The following is a 20,974-nucleotide window of genomic DNA, read 5'->3' as shown; positions in this document are numbered from 1 at the left end:
ACATAGTTGAAATGGGATTCTTTCATTTGGAGAGAATCCTAGTTGAGGACGAGCGTCCTCGTGTGGTAATACTATACTTGAGCGTTCGGCCAAGCACAATTGTATCTGAGTATCCTGTGATAACTTAAATTTATATATATATATATATATATATATATATATATATATATGTAATGGTATATTTTCGTTGTTCGTAAACACTACTTCAATAGTATCTGACTATATTTATCAAGTCTTTTATTATAAGTTCATTAGTGCTCGGTCTTACACCAAGCGCTCGTACTGAGTAGTGCTCGGTCTTACACCAAGCGCTCGTACTGAGTAGTGCTCGGTCTTACACCAAGCGCACGTACTCGTTTCTTGTATAATCTATCTTGATGGAAAATAGTGTTCGTCTAACTTCAATAGAATTTTCTTCTATACCGTGCTCGGTCATTGACCGACATTCGGATTTCTTGATGTAAGTTCAAATAAGCTAAATATTCATAAGTGTTCGGTTTCTTCAGGTGAATCCTTCTAATTATTCTTCTCCGAAAGTCTTGAAGTGCATATGTCCATTTGATTCCGGCCTAGAGCCTTAGTATTTGACCTAGTTCTTTCTGTGTCCAGTTAGAACGCTCAAGGGTCAAATCATCTAAATTGACTCACTTTGTAATTAACGATCGTTCTAAGTCGTTTCCGTTATATATGACTATATTCGGTTTCTTTCTCAAACCAATAGTGGTCACCTCTGTATTATTCTATTCTGGAACGGGAGACTTCTATGTCTCGTTCCAAGTGTTCGTCCTCGTTCTGAGTAAGGATTGAACGTTCGGTATTGAACGTTCGGTATTGAGTATCCATAAGAATCTTTGAACAAAGATAAAATTTAACTTATTGGCAATGAAAGATGAATTTGAGAAAAGTGATAATGAAAGATGAAATTGAGAATGATTATGAATGAAATAGGAAGAGAATGTGATATGAATGAAATGATGTGGATTTGAACGAGCGTTCGAGGGAGGAATGACTCATGGATGAATATTGGAATTGGTAAAGTATGACTGTGGGCATGATAATGCTGGCCGTTCATCCTGATGTTCCGTGAGTACTCGTCTTCACGTAGAGAAGGGTAGGTCATGTGTGGGAACGGCAGGAGGTCCTAGTCCTTAGGGGTACTTTGGACGGAACGGACTAACCTCGGGTGGCAGCTGATGAGAGTATTCCAGTTACTACATCACCCGGGTGCACGAACGCCTGTAGCTACGCAGATTTCATACAGTCCGGACAGTCAGTCTAGTGATAGGCTTGTGTGTTACGTACGCTGAAATTTATCTGGTGTTGAATTATTTGAAATGTATGTTTATGCATGAATTAAATTACATAAGCTTACCCTGCGTTTCCTGTCGTGTCTGGTTTTGTACGTCCGTCCTTGTCATTGCAATGATCATCCATGTGGATGTGAGCAGAAGGAGTCGAGTTGTTGGAAAAGGTGCTGAAAGAAGAAAATTTTGAAGAAATTGAAGTCAAGACCGAAGAGTAGGACGTTCGGTCAATAGTCTAGTTATAGTAAGGTGGACGTCCGATCACCTTCCCTTTAGTTTAAGTATGAACGATCGGTATTGTTATTTTGTAAACCGGTCGGATAGTTTGGGTAGCAATGTACGACTTAAATTTGTAACTCTTTCTGTAAGGCCGTTCGGCCATGAGCGTACGTTCGACTCTAGTGTAAGACTAATCTGGATTATTATTAATGTAATTATTCTATCATATTGTTTATTGCTATATTTTTGGGATGTTACAATTACCATTATTATTGTTGTTATTTTTTTTTTATTATTATTATTATTTTGGGTTATAATTATGATTAAAATTAAAGAAAAGAAAATATTATTATTTTTTAAAGAAGGAAAAATATTTTGATATCATGTATGTTTTTATTCAAATATTGATGTGAAATTTAAACAAAGTTAATGTATGAAATGGAATTTTTATATATAAAAATATTTTATTGTTGAGGTTGATTATTAGTTAATAATAAGACTTATAGATATGTTTAGATATTTTTTTTTGTTAATTTTATGGTGTAGAAATTTTTTTAATGGAGTTAATACATTTTGATTTTGATACATTAAATTATTTATTAGGATATGAGTTTATTAGGTATGAAATCATGTGATATTTTGAGTAAGATTATTATATAAATTGGGTATAAAAAATTGGATTAAAAAAGGATGAGACAAATTTGAAGAATATGAAGTAAATTTAATTATTATATATTATAATTATTCCTTTTTAGTAAATTAATCATATTTTATTTTGACTTAAGAAAGGAATTTTATTGATATAAAATATTTGATTTTAAGAAATGCTATTCTACCTTTTTAAGAAAATAAGACTGTGTTGTAACGTATAAAAATCTCGTGTTATTTATTCTATTTGTTACTGTGAATTTACTATTATGATTAATGGAATTAAGTACCTGTCATAAATGTTGCAGGTGATATGTATCATCATTGTTAGTGTTGATATGTATATATTATCAATGTTGCTTTTAATATGATTATAAGGTGAAGTATTTTAAATATGAAAAATTTATTATTAGAAAATCACAATTTTTGAATGTGAATAACATATGTTGTGTTATGCTCTTATCTACGAAATGTAGTATGAAAACTATATGAGAATTGTAATTTATTTATAAATATTTATATTTATTATATTTAATGATTATAATGATTTTAAAATAAATTGTATGAGTACGTGAAATAAGATATTTAAGGACTTATAAAACAACAAAAATAGTAGTGGTTTAAAGGATTATACTTTATTATTTTATTTATAAAAAATTTTAAGGTTTAATTATGTATTTATTTTTTGTTTTTTATGAAAATTAAAAATTATTATCTCAACTTTTTTGTCTCAATTAGATTTCAATTTTTAAAAATATGAAATAATTTAGTTATTTTTGTTAATATTGTACTAACAACATTAAATATGTATCCACTAGTGGAAAAAAAGGACTCTATTACGAGTTATTATGATAATTTAGTTATTTTATTGATATAATTTAGTTATTTTTCCTAGACTTTGAATTCACAATAAGTTTATATATTAAGGATCTTCAAGATTTATAATCGTACTTTTAATGAGTCTTGATTATTTCTATTTAATTTGCAGTGTCGACGTCAATTGGGCAGTTATGAGTGTGGTTTNAAAGAGACATTTATGATTTCATCATTCAAGCACAAACTCTCTTTCTTTTTCCCAGCTTTCCCTTGCATTGAGCTTTTCTTTTCTTTTCATTTTTCTTTTTCTTTTGCTTTTGCTTTTCAAGTACTCATTGCTTAGCTCAATGCTTTTTCTTTTTCCTTTCTCAATCTTTCCAGCAACCCCAAACTTGAACCTTTGTCAATACCTCATCAAATGTTCTCAACTCCACTCAAGGTAAAGATTTTCAAAGAAAAAAGGTTTTTTAAACATACATAAGGTCAAGGTTCAAAGGTTAGAACAATTTATTCTCTTTTCAGTTGGCAAAAATTCATGTGAAGGCTAAAGAATAAGGGATAACAAAAGATGACCTTGATCATATGAAACTTGCAAGAAAGTAGTTCAATCACAGAAAACTTGGGCAAAATCATTCATGCTTCCAAAGTAATGGCAATCATTCAAAAAAACTTTGAAGCCCAAAACTCACACAGGTAAACTCACAAGTCCTAGAATTCAGAAAAACACCTTGCTCAGTATCTCAATCAAGTTTTACCTCAAGCACATGTTTCATACACTGTGAGCCATCACCTGTATATCAGCACATCATGCATCATATCAACATCAATCAATACACTACAATATCACAAAGCAATACTCATCACAAAACACAACACAGTTGAATCAAAGCAGTGTGGTTCATTCAAGCAAAGTACAATAACAAAACAATTCATTAAAAAGAAAGGTTTAGAAAGTTGGGTTGCCTCCTAGTAAGCGCTTCTTTAACGTCACTAGCTTGACACCATCTTCATCATCATAGCATCCATCAGTAGATGTCTAATCACATAGCATCCATCAGTAGATGCTAATATTTCTTATCTTCATTGGTATCCCTCAGTAGATACCAATCTTTCTCATATTCATCGGCATCCATCAATAGATGCTTAATCACCTAACATCCATCAATAGATGTCTAGTCACCGTCCTCTTACGTAATAGCATCCATCAATAGATGTTGTCATTCATCATCCTCATCATAGCAACATCCATCAGTAGATGTTGTAGAAGCATCCATCAGTAGATGTTGTCCAGCATCCATCAGCAGATGTTGTCATTACTGCAAAACAAAATCAAATCCACACCACACAACTAAATAAAAAAACAAAATCAGAAACTGGGTTGCCTTCCAGCAAGCGCTTCTTTAACGTCACTAGCTTGACCCACTGCAATTGCCATGTGCCTCAATTGTTCCCTTTTCTGGATATTTTTTCTTTTTGTTAAATTTTTTTAGGAATTTAATATAACCATGAACCTGTTGCAGTGTCTCAATCATAGGAATTTTAATCTCCAATTTCTTGAAGATTTCCATGAAACGCTCAAACTCTGTTTCCTTCTCCTTCCTATGATACTTCTTTAGGTGAGGAAGGGATTTTTCATATGATTCTTTCTTTTTTCTCTCATCCTCCTTCTCTCTATTTTTCTTTTCTTCCCTCTCTTTTTCCTCCTTGGAACACTCATTAGGGTACAGAAGATTTTTCTCAATTTTTTTCTTTTCTCTCTCAACCTCTTCTGTTTCTTTCCTCTCTTCTTCCACATTCTTCCCCTTTTCTTTTGTCTTAACCTCACTTTTTATCTCTTCTTTTCTTCATTTTCCTTTACATCTTTCACTTTTTCACTCAACCTTTCTTCTTTTCTCTCTATTTTTCTCTCATCTAAAACTTTGTCACTTCTAGTGATAATAGCTTGACATTCCTCCCTAGGCTTAACTTCCATATTGCTCCCTAGTTGCCCCCCTATCCTTCTGAATGCTGCTTGAGTGCTTTTATGATGAGAATCAGACATATACATTAACTATTGAAGTGTGTCATCCATCTTAGCCATTCTTTCTGAAAGAGAGGGTTGTTGCTGCCATTGTTGTTGTGGCAGCCTATCAAATTGTTCGGCAGCTTCCCCAAATTGACTTTGACCCATGTTTAAGTGAGGTTTCCACCAGTTGTTGAAATTACCTTGGTGGAATTGAGTGTCCATATAGTTAACTTCTTGTCCGAATTGCATCCTGCAAGCACTAGACACAAAACCTAGAAAACAATGTTAGCACAAAAACAAAAACAAACGACACAAAACACAAATTAAAAATAGGATAAAAATAAAAATAAAAATAGAAAAATAAAAATAAAGTCAAAGTTAATCAAGAATCACACAAATAGAATAGTTTAAACCCTAAGTCCCCGGCAACGGCGCCAAAAACTTGTTAACAACATTTTTGATCCCCGACAACGGCGCCAAAAACTTGTTGATGGATCGGCAAGTGTACTGAATCGCACAAGTAATATAAAATAGTACGACCAAGTATCGTGTCCCAAGAGACTCTCGGCACTAGACAGTCGTGTGATAACTTGATTAATTAAGACTTAAAGAAAACGAGATCATTTGTTTCAAAGCAAAAACAGAAAATTAAATATGAATGCAAGTTGATCGATAGCAGAGTAGCACAATGATGAATGAATGTTGTTTAATATGAGATGAGTATGTTTTTGGGCTTAGATTTCACCAAGTTCCCTCTCATGTATTGTAAGAATTCTTCTTTATGCATTAATATTAATGTCACTCACTAAATCACTTAAACCTGATCCCTCGGCGAAGTAAGTATGTGCTTAATCACTAGTTCATGCAATTCCTAGCATTTCTAGTAATTAAATGTGAAGATCAAGAGCTTTAAAACGACCAAGACACATACCCTCATCCCTTAGAAATATTACTCTTGGGAGTAATTCAACAACAATCTGAATTGTAAGGAACCTCCCGGCACTCATGCAATTTATAAATCATGTTATTCAATGAGTTAAACAAAGCAAGCGTTGTAACAAATGAATTACTCTAATAATTAATGAAAAATCATATATTATTAAGAATCAATTCAAATACATGAGAGTTCACAAGGTTACATCATCCCCTGACAACAAATAGAGTTTAGTTCACCATAGACATGGTGAAAGTAAATGAACAATGGGGAAGAATGAGATAGAAAAACCCTAAAAGTAGAAGATGGAAGCTCCGGCATCCAAATCCGCCTCAAGAGGGTGAAAGAGTGTGCTGTTGCGCTCCCTGCGCCAAAGATACAAAACCTAGCATGTTTGGGTCCTTTAAATAGAGCGAAAACAGAACAGAAACAAGGTCTAGGCCCTTGTCGCTGGCGCTCAAGCACCCCACTTAGGGCGCCTGGGCGCTGAGCGGCACTTGCTTAAGCCTCGAAAAAGGGCGCCCCAGTTTCGAGCATTCCTCCCTTCTGGTCCTTTTCCAGGCCTTTTTGAGATCCATCTCCTTGGCACTTCATCTCTGTTTTCCATATTATCTCATTTCCTGTCAAAACAAGGGAAATTAGTCATAAAACCATCAAATTCAACCTCAACTCTCTTATTCACACAACTTGACAGAAAAACATGATTCCAAGCAAGTTTCTAAGCATAAAAGGGTGCATTCAATGTCAAAATTACATCACAGACAACGATATTTTCAACCGTTATCAGGGATTCAAGGAATTGAGGTATAATAATTAAGACTAGGCTTTTTACACCGAGGGATCGGGTTCTAAGTAATTTCGTAAGTGACATTAACATTTCAATGAAGAGGATGAATTCTAATATGCATGAAAGTGAAGTAGGTTAAATCTAACCCCAACAACATCATCATTTCATATTATCAACTTCATCCATTCTTGCTTGTGTCAAGCCTCAATTAATCAATTTGCATTCAAAAAATTTTTTTGTTGCATTTGCATTTAAACACCAACAAAATAGTTTTTAAGTCGTAATTAGTTAAGATATTACACGATTTTTTAGGAACATGAGTCTCTTGGGAAACGACACTTGGTCTTACCTTTTATATTACTTGATACGATTTGGTACACTTGTCAATGAGTTAACATCACATAAACATGTTTACCTAAGAAATCAACCTATGTAAATGTGGTCGCTTCAAGAAGTCAAGGGGGGCATGAATTTGTTGCACTTATGAATAGATATGGACGCATGGCCCTATTGTGTCAAGTATAACAAGAATATGTAATTTATCTTATATGTAGAGTATCTTCAAGACTTTATTATGTATTATGTTGGTTGACACCAATAAAATACGAATTCCTGATATGTGTATTCTACTAAGTGAAAGTTCAAGTCTATGTACACTTTCATTTATGTGTAAGATTGCAATTATTAAATTGATGTTTGTGTTAAGTAATTATACAGTACTCTCAAATGGTGGAGGATTGTTGAAATTTAAGAGTATTAGAGATAGTTTTCAGATTCATGAAGAGTTACAATTATTCATGAGTTACAACTATTCATGAAAAGTTGCAATCAAGAAATGTAACTAATCAAAATCTGGTATCTCTTGGATTTGAAAGATGTCTGATCAACATCTATATAAAGGGATCATGTGCTCTATTGAAAATGAAGAGACTTTTTCTCTACATTTAGTCATTCACTTAACACACAAATCAATTCGTAAGAATTTTATTCTTGTTTGACGTTAATACTACGAGGTATTATTGTTGTATTTCTTCTTTGTATCGCAAAAGTGGATTTCGTTATCTCTTCACTCTTATAAGCGACGACATATTGCTTTTAGAAAAGTGTATATTCACACCTAGAAAATTATATCAAGTCTACATTATTGTGCATCTTATTTCTCTAAATTGTTGAAAATTTGTTCTAACAAACTTTCTTCTTCAATCCTCTAATATATTATTTTAGCGAACTTTAACATTGATCCATCTTTAGATATTAAAAGTAAAATTTTATAATATTAATATAATGTAATATTTACTATTATTCCATTTATGTAATCAAATTATAATGAAATAAATATGTCGTTCACAATTTTAAAAGATATAATCGATATTGAATTTTGGAATAAATGTATGTATTATTTTCATTTTATTTAAATAAAACTTTACAAACAATGGTATGAAATTCCACTGATCCAAAGTGAACTAACTTATTTGTCAACGAGTTCATGTGAGATAAATGGTGAAAATTATACACTTAAATAAATTCAAATCACTAATAAAAAATTATTGATTTGAATATTTCTTTTCAAACAATTCAACCGGTGCAATGAAGACTATGGTGCTTCATTTCAATTTTGGTCTTTCCTCACTTTTTGGTGGTCAAAATTTGGAGAATATACATTCATTTTCTGATATTAATTATAGGTGCAGAGACATGAGGAATGAAATTAGCAACACTGTCCATTTCTTTCTTATGAATAACCAGTTCCTAGTTAAGACTAACACATGATGCTTTCTTATTTTGTAAGTATCTTTTTGAACCTGTATGAACAACATAATTCTTTCTGGAAAGGGTTATGAAAAAGCCTCAATTTTGTGGGACCAATTCCCCAAAACTACATCTGATACACATACACATATATATAGATATATATATACACATATATATACAAACATATATATATATATACACATACACACATATATATACAAACATATATAATATATATACACATATATAATATATATACATATATATATATATACATATATATACATATATATATATATACACATTTTATATATATATATATATATATATATATATATATATATATATATATTATATATATTTGATTTGGTGAGCAATATTACGTAGAGACACCCATGAGATATGTTACGTCGACATGAACATTGATATGGCCATTAAATGAGTATCTCTACCATGACTCAGACATATCAGTCAAACTTTTTTTAATATAACTTGACCTTTCGCAGAAAACTCTGTGCTAGCTCCCCATAAAAGAATCATTTACTATTTGTAATTAATGAAACTCCTATGATTAGTTGGCTAGGGATTCCTAGTTTGCTTTTATGATGGATAATGAGGAGGTTTATTTATTCTGACCGAGTTTTCTTGGGTCATATTAGTATAAAGTTTGTTGAATATATGTTAGATTATAAATTTCACGTCTCTAGTTGAATATACTTTAGATTATTAATTTCACGGTACTAGTTTGAATATATGTCAGATTATAATTTAATCGACTCATTTTTATTAGCTTGACACGACGTTACATAAAACATTTATTTATAATAGTTTATAGTTAATCACCATAATTCACAAACTAACAGCTATTTTGGCTAATGAGTCTAAGTCTATCAAAGTAAGGGTTTATAAATAATAGTATGAATAAAATATTTTATCAAGTATATTAATTATTGTATTTATTGCTTACTGGTGTATTAAGTTGACTTGGTTGTCAGAAAATTTCATACCCACCCAACTCAAAGAGAACAAGTAGATGAATACCTCAGATATTGAAAATTTGATGTGTTTGGAGCCTTTGGAGTCTTTATAGAATACAAATTTAGCCCACTAAGAACATTTTATTTTTATTTATATAAAAATTTGATGGATATTTGAAAAGTATTTATAGAAGAAGCACAATATCAATTTTTCGAATTTGGTCTATATAAAAATTAATATCATTGTTAATTTAAAATATTATATAATAAGTTTATAGTTGTATTGAGTCATACTTTGCTAAGAAAGGTTTTAGACAATGTCTTTATGAGCATACCCTCTTTATCAAAGTAAAAGATGGAGGTAAAATCTTCATTATATGTCTTTATGTTAACCATATTATTTTTACAGGTAGTGATGAAACATATGTTTGAAGAATTTAAAATTCTATGATGCATGAGTTTGATATGTTAGATCTTGGACAAATGAAATACTTTCTTGGATAGAAGTCCTGCAAAGTCAATAAGGCATTTTTATTTGTCAAAAGGAATATGTCCAACAGGTGTTAGAAAGGTTTAATATGGACAAGTGCAATCCATTCCATGATCTAATTGTTCTAGAGTGCAAACTCATAAGGGATGAGAATTGAATTAGAGTGGACAACACTCAATACAAGCAGCTAATTGGAAGCTTGATGTACCTAATTGTTACTCGCCTTGATATCATGTTTATTGTTAGTCTTTTAAGCAGAGATATATGGAGTGTCTGACAGAAATGCATCTCCAAACTGCTAATAAAGTATTAAGATATATATAAAAGGGAGTTCCAAATTTGGGATATTCTACAAAAAGGCAAGAGATGAGGAACTGGTTACTTATACAGACAGTGATGATGCTGGTGATCTGGATAACAAAATGTACTTCAAGTTATGCTTTTCTATTAAGTTTGGGTGTTGTTTCTTGGTCTTCTAAGAAATAGCCAATAGTCACTTTGTCTACCACTAAAGTTGAGTTTGTAGCTACCGCCTCTTGTGCCTATCAAGCCATTTGGATAAAGAGAATTTTAATTGATTTTAATCATTCTCATAACAGTGCCACAACGATTTTCTATGACAGTAGCTCATCTATTAATTTCTCAAAAAATATTGTTTATCATGGTCGTAACAAGCATATAGATGTGAGATTTCATTTTCTTCGGGAGCTCACAAAGGATGGAACTATAAAATAGGTCTAGTGTCATACCCACAAACAAGTTGCAGAAATATATGACCAAGCCAGTAAAACTTAATCAATTTTTGAAGCTTCAGGATTAGGAATTTGTTCTGATTCAAATGTAAACTAAATTCATAGTTTTCAGTTTAATGGAGGACGTTGAAATTTGTTAATTCTTTAATGAGTCTTATTATAAATTTAAATTAGACTTCAATGTTACTTAGTGCTTTGAATTTTCAAGTCTGTTAAGTGTTTTTGAAGGATTTAGATAATACTTTCCTAGTTATTCTCCACGTTAGTAGGTTGAAAAACATGGGTTGCAGTTTTCGGGTGTTCTCTTTAACTGATATATGGTCATATTAGTTAATCAATAGTTGTGATTTTCTACTTACTATTTTGAATTTGCTTTTACATTTAGCTATTTTAGGGAGTTGATTAATTTTTTCCTTCTCCCTATTGTTGCATGTTACAAAGTGACCGTGGTGTAAGACAGGATAGTGGTGGTATGATATGGTGAAGTGGTGAAAGGTGTTTGAGTCTTTCCCTAATATTGTGAGGGCGCAGTTAGTAACTATGGGAGTGTAGAAAACAATAGCCCTATTGAAACTTCCTAGATGCAAAACACAGTTGTGCCTATTCTGAATTCGTCCTTGTAGTAAGAAACCACTATTTGTATGAAATTTCTTCCTATACCTCCATAATTTTAACCTTCCTTTACATAATTTAGATTGTGGAATTTAAAATGCAAATTTATATTTTAAAATATTTAATATAGAATGCACTTTTTATTTTATATTTTCTTATAATTCAAAATAAAAAATTTTATATTTTGAAATACATAATTCGGAACAGAAAAATCGTATCCCAAATAATATGGTCCTAAATGCATTTTTTTTCTATTACAATTCAAAATATAAAACATTATATTTTCGAGGCTATATATCTTGGAATAGAAAAAATTATCCCAAATAATATGGCTTTGTGCAATGTCATGATGGCGTGGGTTACAAGAAGAAATAAAACAAGTGTGTTGAAACAATTCAGCATTACATTGCCTCTGCCTTTTGTATCGCACAATAGTAAGAAAAAAGAGCAACAGTGATGTTAAGGTGTCAAGGTTAATATGAGAAAAGTTGGAAAATATAATTACAAAATTTACATGATGCATTAATTTATAAATTTCTTCTCATAAATTGTTATCTAATGCATAAGCTACTTTTTCAACGCTAAAAAATATATTTTATTGCAATCTTATTTTTCTTTTCTAGAAATATTTATAGAACAATTTGTTGATTCATACCCTAAAGAAAAAAGACCCAAAAATAAGGCACTTCACTTGTAACTCAGCTCCAGCGAATATTCCAAACTAAATTAGTTTAAATTTTGAAGTAACTTAGTGTTAGTGTTAGGATATGGTATAATGGGTAACGGGTTTAGGATAGAAGTAAAGAGCGGGAAAGTTTGTTAGGCTATTAAGGGAAGAGAGAGAGTATAAATAAGTCTTTTGGTAATTATGTGAGGAGAGTCATTTTCTCTTAGTATAGACAGGTCTTGAACCTTGTGAGGGGGATTAGGCCTCCGATGTAGAACAATCTTGTCCTCAAGGTTGGAAACAGGAGGCTTGATCTCATGGCTCCTCTTCATCATCGTGTACTCATATGAATGGAACCCTCTCGCAACTGCCTCCAATTTACGTATGGAGGTTTGGGTGGTGACAATTCCTCCTCCAATGACTTCCATTCTTCTTGGATTTTATTAGCTTCCAGCATTCTGGTCACCTCTTTTCCAGAATTATAATCCCTGAAGAAATGGTCTTCGATGTCTTTCAAAGCTTCCAAGGCCACAGAAGACAAGTCGTCTTGAGGACGAACGAGCGGTGAGGTGACACGGTCCGAGGCCGATCAAGATTTACCGAACGGTCGGAGGCCAAGCGCTATAGCCTAGGTCAATCGAGAGTGGTCGAGCGCTCGGCCGGTTCCAAACATGAGAGGACTGCTGGACCCAACAGGAGAGGACTGACGAAGTTGAACGTGACAAGATGGCCAGAAATGAACAGGCTAGCACTACAAGCTGCGAACCAGAGAGGACTAAAGGAACCAAATGGTCTGAAAGCGAACGGGAGAGAATCGCCGAATTCGAACGTGAAAGGACGGGAGGAACCGAACAGTCTTACATTTACAGTCAAAGGCCGAATGGTTTTACACTCAAAACTGTCTCCTAGTCATCGGCCGAATAGTCTTACAATTACATTCAAAGGCCGAATGGTCTTAACGTCCAAACAATCTCTCAATAATTGGTCGAACAGGCTTACAATTAAAATGAAGGTTGAGGAGGGAAAGGTGGATGGAAGAATCAATGGCCGAGAGAGAAGGATGGATTTTGTGAAGAGGTGGACTAGCGAACAAAAGAAGGGCGTTCGTGAAGCACCTGCAAAGGGGAGAGAACTTTTTGAAGCTTTGAAAGACATTGAAGACCATTTCTTCAGGGTTTATAATTCTGGAAAAGAGGTGACCAGAATGCTAAAACTAATAAAATCCAAGAAGAATGGAAGTCATTGGAGGAGGAATTGCCACCACCCAAACCTCCAAACCTGAATTGGAGGGCAGTTGCCAAAGGGTTCCATTCATATAAGTACACGATGATGAAGAGGAGCCATGAGATCAAGCCTCCTGTTTCCAACCTTGAGGACAAGGTTGTTCTACAGCGGGGTGTAATGTTAGGATATGGGGTGGCAGGATATAATGGGTTTAGGATAGAAGTAAAGAGCGGAAAAGTTTGTTAGGCTGTTAGGGAGAGAGAGAGAATATAAATAAGTCTTTTGGTAATTCTGTGAGGGGAGTCATTTTTTCTAAAAGTATAAACAGGTCTTGAACCTTGTAAAGGGGATTAGGCCTCTGTTAGGGCTAAGAGGGGGATTAGGCCTCCATTATCGCTATCTGTGTACTTTCTTTGAATATCAATACAGAAACTCATTCTTTTTACCGTGTTGATTCTTGTTTGTGTGCGTGATTGGATTGTCTTAGTTAGCTTTGTAACTCAGCAACCTAACACTTAGTGTAGAAATAAATTTTCTAAATGAATTGATAACAAAAAGTTGACATAAACTTATATTTCCACCTTATCATAAAAAAAAAAAAAAACTAGTACAACAGGTTTAGAGTCAATATAATTGATTGAAATAACTCAAACATAAAAATAAAATAAAAAACAAATTATGTTTGAGTAGATGAGTGTACGTTTAAGGAAATTCTAATATCATGAATTCCAAGTAACTTCTAATTCCAAGTAACCTCATAAAATTCTTGTTTGAGAAAAGGAAAACAAGCACTTACATTCTTATTGAAATAAAATACTCAGATGAAAATGGGCCAGTTCAAATCTCAAATGAACATTCTGATCATATTATGTGGTGAAACAGACACTACACTTACACCAAAAGTACTTCAGAATCTATGTACTACTTGCCATACACACATTGAGTGGTCAAAAAATATTCTGACAATTACCAGCTGAAATGATACTCCTTCATAAACACAGATTTTAACATGGGCAAGTTGCAGATACTATTTGATCCAAATTTGACTTCTTTAGAGTAAGAAGTGCACTTTATAAACATATTACAGTTAACATCATTGATTAGAAAATTCACTTTTTAATTATGATTATGTGCATGCACTTATATAACAATCATTGTTTGTTATTCTTAATAGTTGATTCTCAATCAACTGTTATCATTACACTATTCTCTCATTGCATCAATTCCTCCACAAGTCACTGGCTCATAGCAGACACAATGACAAAAACTGAAAAGCAAGTCACTAAAACGATTCCAGGTGTAATAGATGCAAGAGAAATGAGTGTGCCATAGTAAAAATAAACTGCAAAATGTGCATGTGATAGTAATGGTACACCAATTACTATCATAATAATATTGTGATCTCTTGTTTGTAATCATGATGACCCAATATAATTAATGATGGGAGCATCATATATACAATATTTTTTGAACAAAATTGGAGAACCAAAAATTTTTGGCAAGAATCAATATCTCACTCCTATTTTCTTGTGTAAGGAATGCAACTCCTATCTTCCATGTCCACAATAACCTGCAGAAAAAAAGAAAGAAACCAAAAATATTGGTAGAAGCAAGGAGAGAAGATCATGGTGTGACATATGGTCCACTAAATCAATAAGAATGGACTATACTGTCACAGCACACGGAACGAAACCAGTTGAGATAAGGGTAATATGGATGCCTTATCTAGCATTTACAGTGCTGCAAAATCTATTCTGAAGCTGTTGATGGAACTCTGAGTATTTGCTGAAGAAAGCGTGCTGCAAGACGTTGAGTGATTCCACTAACAACACGCCCCCCAAGTCTGCGTGCCTCAGGTTGTTGCTCAAGGACCTGCTCATACGTTACGATTTTGAATAGAAAGTTTTTATATAGTTGTATAAGGCTGAAAAAGTTCGATCCAATCTACTAAATACTTTACAAGAAAGTAATATGTTAATGTAAATTTCAAAAGTTAACTCGGTACTATATAATGAACTATTACAGTTCACTTTTTTAAAGATCATCTTAGCTCTTAATGTAATTTTCAATGCTATATTTTAGTTGCACGATCACGTCTTTTAACATCTAGACGCTCCAAAATTGAAATGTTCCACAAACTCCCTTCTGATTTAGTATGCAATGATACTCACAAAATGCTCTGTTAAAGGAATATCATAAATAATAATCACCAATTTTGGAGTTTTGTAGCATTCATCCAAATTAGTTTATATGCCTAACACGTTCGATAATAAAGTAATTTTGAAGTTACACACCTAAGTTGTAAGCAACATAAAATATGCAAAAGATGCAGACAAGGTGTTAGGAATCTGGGTAAGAATCCCAACTCACTCACTCTCTAACACACACCAGTAATCACAAGTCAAGAATTGAGTAAGAGTTGTATTGTATTCACAACAAAAGAATCAAGAATACAATCTATAGACCAGGAGCTTAACCTCCTTCACCAAGTTCAAAACCGGTCAACACAAATGAATGTAGTAACTCCCTCCATGAAACTACAAAAGAAGTCCCTTATATAGACTTTTTCCCGCCCCCCTTAACTGTTCAGCAGTTAAGTATTCTTCCTTATTTCTCTACTTTCTTTCTCCTTTCATAAACCCTCCATGTCCTAACACAAGGGAATAGTTATTCCGATTTGAATGATGCTGCAATTATAAATGATAATCTTACCTGTAGTATGGGCAGAAAAATAGCTGGATCAAAATCATGAGAGGATTGAAGAAGTCCCCATATTCTAAGAACTTGATCTCTAAGCTCTATCATGTTTTGCAATTCAGTTTCCGACATCATAAATGGTCCGTTTGCATTGCCATTGAAGACAAGGGTCCTAACAAAGTGAGGAATATATCGGTACGTTTCAGACATTGTGCCGAGGGTAAAAGCTTCTGATACTCGAGCAGCCTCTTTTATAACAAGATTCCTCAAATCTTCACCATCTGCACTCAATAACACCTTCAGGACAGGTTGTAAAGCCTCCTTAGCAGAAAAATCTCTATCCTTTCTCCCCTGAGTTAGCAGGTTTTCAAGTCTATTCCATCTGCACCAGACCCGATTAATGAATATTCAATTGCACTAAACATACATTATTCTACAGCACCAAGTTCAAATCACAATGGATTTAAGATAGTAGCATATTTCAAACCTGAACTTCCCATCCTTGAAAAGCAACTCTATAAGAGCATCTCTTAGATATGGATTTGGATCTGTTAGAAGCCTTTTTGCAAAATATGGGTATGATGCAGCCAGTACCTTAAAATTGGGATCAGCATACAATGCTAAACCTTCTAAAACTGTGAGAGAACGTAATATTAATGCGTAGTATGCAGGAACTGTCAACAGAAGAGGAAACGAACAGAAAAAACAAAAATCAGCAAAACAGAATCTGAAAGAAAGTTAGGATTTAGGAATAAGAAGTAAATGTTTATAAGTCACTCCCCTAATATTGGAAAAGAAATTATGGAAATGATAAGTCACTGATAAGCATAGCCTATCTTACCATTAAATGGATACTGATATAAAACGTTTCCCAGACCATCTACTAGTGTCTTGAAGTTGAGCTCACTCACAGTATAATTAAGTGCATCATCAAAAAAGTTCCTAAGTGCTGGCACTATTGGAGATACATCAACATCCCTTGATAAAAAATCAAGATCATAGTAGTCACGAGCCATGGCCTCATAGTCTCGGTTAACCAAGTGAACAACATGACCAATTATGGCATATCTTGCTTCTTCTGGAGTCTCACTCATCATGCCGAAATCAAGAAAGGCAAGTTTTCCCTCAGGTGTTGCCAAAAGATTCCCAGGGTGAGGATCTGCATGAAAATATCCATACTCAAGTAACTGTCTGAGACTGCACTGTATGCCTGCGTTTACCAGATCCAAGACTTTTAATCCTTGTCTCTCAATTGCTTCTTGCTCACTTAGTTTTACTCCATCAACCCACTCCATTGTTAGAACTTTAACACTTGTATAGTCCCAGAAAACATCAGGAACAAAGATATTTTCCTTGTCAGCATACAATTTTTTGAATCTCCTTGCATTTTGTCCCTCCTGCAGGAACCTGTCAAAATTAACATTCAATCCCAACAAATATCTTACATAACTTATACATGACACACACACACACACACATATCATCCTAGGGAAGTTTTCAATTACAATTGGAAAAAGATACTATGGTTATATGCCTGCCTTTTGCCTAATTTTGGCAAATCAGCAAAGGCTCAATGTTTAATTTTATTTTTATTTTCATAAACAAGGTTTTAGAAAGGTCCACAGCCACGATTTTGGCCATGGTATCAAGGTTTTGGAGTCACCATGACTGCAATTACCAAATCAATAAGGATTACCCCAAAACAGCAACCATTACTGTGACCACAACTTAAAACCATGTTCATAGAGAAATTAAATAGATTTGGAAATTGGCAATAGATGAATCATGCATGCCTGAATTCAACTAAAATACAAAGTTTGATACTGGCAGAAGGAATAACCTGAACATAGTTGAGCTCTTGAAAAACTCTACGCGCAAATTCATCAACAAGAGCAACAACATCACTGGTGATAAAGTTCACATATTTATTTATAAGAAACCCTAGACCTCTAATTAGGTAGAAGTCCAATCCTATAGCTTCTTCAATGTCAGGCCGTTGCACCTTAACAGCAACAAGTTTCCCAGAATACTTCAGCTGGCCTTTATAAACTTGACCCAAACTGGCTGCTGCTACAGCCCTCGGAGATATAGAAGAGAAAATAGAGTCAATAGATAGTCCTAGTTCCCTCTCTATGCATTCAAAGGCCTGCTCATCAGGAAACGTTGGCAATCCATCCTGATAAAGCACAGAAATAATGAAGACAACCTAAGTAACCAGTTCATTCATAAATATCATAACACAAACAAATATACATAGACCACAACTCACTACTAATAGACATAGACCATCACATTAGAGAAAAATTTTCATTGAATATCATCAATATTGTCCATTGTTAATATAAAGACCATATACAATAAAAGTCTTATATCAGTAAATGAGATCAGTTACATGAATCACACAATGTCAGTCAGTTGGGTTAATGAAGAAATTTGAAGAGACCATAAAGTCAAATGAAATAGTGAAGATCCTCCTATGTTGCATATGGACATAATCACAACACCAATCATTATTCTCACAAAAGGCCAGAGTTAATCAATTCCTAGAACATGCTTCACTAGAAAACCCTAACAGGCTAAACCACCCCCAATCAAATAAAGAGGTGAAAGAGTACATAAAATTCAATACTTGAAGTTCAGAGAGCTCCTCCAGATACTCAGGGGGACATATATCAGGCCTGGTAGACAACCCCTGACCCAATTTGACAAAAGTTGGTCCCAGCCGAGTGAAAGTGTCCCTAAGCTCAATTGCACGAATCCTTTTATTCTGATCAAGCACTCCACTTTTCTGGTCAACCAACAGCTTCAACCCAAACAAGCCCACCGCAGTCAGAACCTGAAGGGCCCTTCCCACCACCTACCAAGAAAAAGGGTAAAATCAATTCACAAAACCCAACCACACCCACAAAAGATAATCCCAAAAAGACTCAAAATTCGAGAGAAGCAGAAAAGGAAAAAGTGAAAAACCTTGATGGGTTGAGAACCATATTTGGAGGCCACAAGCTGAGGCGAGTAGACAGAAGCATTGGCAGCACGAGCCAACGCTCTGGCCTCAGCTTGAATGTCATCAGAACGGTTCTCAGGAAGCGCAAGCACCTTGATGGATCCATCTCGTGAAGAAGGAGAAGAAGGTGAACTTGGCGGCGTTTCCTCAACCAAAACACCACGAGGTTGAGGATTCAGCCATGTGAAGCTTGTTCTAGTTCTGGTTCTAGGTCTTGGTCTTGTGACAGTGATGCTTTTGAAAGAGAATGAAGGGGCATGATTTGAAAAAGAACAAAAGGGTTGACCCGGGAGGGAAGAAGATAGCATTGTTGCAATTGTAGCCATGAGCACTTGCTTCCTTGCTCCACTGTGATGCTGTAAAGCGTCAAATCTGAAAACTTTGTGAATAATGGAAAAGACCAATTGAAGAAGTTAGCGAAGAGGTAGTGAATTTGGCACAAAGTATAATGGGGGTTAGGTAATTTGGGTTTGGATCATGGGAATGGATATTGCAACTCAATGAATGAACTTGTTCACTGTTCACATGGAAGAACAACACTATAATGTTGAAGATGGTGGGTGCGGTACCTCAAATTTGAGAAACAACAAATCATAAGTTTTTTTAGAAAAATTTAAAGCAACTTTTTTTTTTACTAATTATATAATTTTTAAAAATAGAATATATTATATCCAACCTATAATAAAAATCAAACTAATTGATTCAACATATATATATATATATATATATATATATATATATATATATATATATATATATATATATATATAATAAAAAATCAATATATATATATATATAATAAAAAATCAATATATATATATATATATATATATATAAGCTTAGAATGACATTAATAATTGATTCAACATATATTAGCATAACATAAAAAAAAATACTATAATTTTATATGAAATCTTTAATGTAGTGGTATTGTTTCACATATTTATGACCCATAAAACAAGGATGAATAAAATTTGGACTAAAATGAGCCTGGTAAAGTAAATTTCATGTAGTTTACAAAACCCAGATGTGAAACTGGTTTAAACCATGGATTGTGTGGACCAAGTATAAAAACTCTACATTCAAACTTCTATCCACCAATGCAAATCCATGTATGAGTTGTTTTAAATTAGAAAAATGAAATGGTAAATTTTTTTTTAAATTAATTATTTAATTTAGAAAGTATAGATGTTTTTTAAAGGAGAAATAATGTTTCACATGTTGGGATAGTTTTACTCTACATATATCAATTAAAAGAAAATTGAATTGACATAAATTTCCACCAATTATATTTAAGAGAAATAATAAGAATAAAACAGTAATTTATTTTCATGAATGTCTTATACAGAGCTTATTATTTTAGAATTCTTGAAAAAGACAAGTATTTTGAAAATATGTGATATTGTTGCTCTGGTATTATATAGCTAATTATTGTTATTTTGAAAATATAAGAGGAGATTTATTACTGTCAGAATCAGTAAAATACAAGCACGTGTCGTTAGTGGAATTCACGTGTCAAGAGGAAGGCTCGACACTCAGATGACGAACGCCAGGTGTCAAGTGAAGGAGACCCGGAAATCAGTTAGTGGAAAGCAGGTGTCGACAGATGAAGGGACGTCCGTTTTGAAGTGTGAAGCAAAACTTGGATTTTCAGAAAAACCTACCTCACTCTCTGCATGCACTCTCTTTTCTAAATTTCTGAAGAACCCCATTCTCTCCTCCTTCTCTCTAGATCCTCTTCATCTTCTCTCAGAGAAAACACTCACTTTCTCTTCTCCGATCACTATTCCGGCACCATAGAAGCACTTCCGGCGTCAAGAGCTTCCAGATAAACCATTCGGTTTGTGAAGCTGGGCTGGTAAGTCCTTCTCTTCGCTCTGTCGTTCGTTTTCCTAAACATGCAAATCCAGTTCTGGGTTCGTGTGTTAATCACCATTCTTAAAATGAGTGGTTCTGATAGTGTCGGGTTGTCACTTGGTGTAGTTGGAATTGTCGAGCGTTGACGGTAGAAGAACCTGTAGTGGTGAAATTTTATTTCTGCGTCTGGGAACGTTCGGTCACGCTCAGAGGTAAGGGAAGCTTATTT

General features: G+C 33.7%; 1 protein-coding gene across 1 annotated transcript; it reads right to left on the bottom strand.

The window, feature by feature from the left end:
• Positions 1-14,494: 14,494 nt before the first annotated feature.
• Positions 14,495-19,463, bottom strand: LOC148190980 (protein ACTIVITY OF BC1 COMPLEX KINASE 3, chloroplastic-like). Its single transcript, XM_088102326.1, has 8 exons — positions 18,852-19,463; positions 18,514-18,741; positions 17,725-18,060; positions 16,726-17,281; positions 16,372-16,558; positions 15,900-16,266; positions 14,908-15,059; positions 14,495-14,757 (listed from the first exon to the last, which is right to left on the bottom strand). The coding sequence occupies exons 1-7, from the start codon at positions 19,212-19,214 to the stop codon at positions 14,937-14,939; spliced, it is 2,160 nt and encodes a 719-aa protein (XP_087958452.1). The 5' UTR covers positions 19,215-19,463; the 3' UTR covers positions 14,495-14,757; positions 14,908-14,936.
• Between the last annotated feature and the right edge of the window lie 1,511 nt (positions 19,464-20,974).

Source organism: Vigna umbellata, chromosome 11 (genome assembly GCF_029865625.1).
Source record: "Vigna umbellata cultivar VRB3 chromosome 11, Vumbellata_1.0, whole genome shotgun sequence".
Taxonomy (NCBI): domain Eukaryota; kingdom Viridiplantae; phylum Streptophyta; class Magnoliopsida; order Fabales; family Fabaceae; genus Vigna; species Vigna umbellata.
Note: the sequence above shows the minus strand (reverse complement) of the source record. Positions and strands in the feature narration are given on the sequence as shown.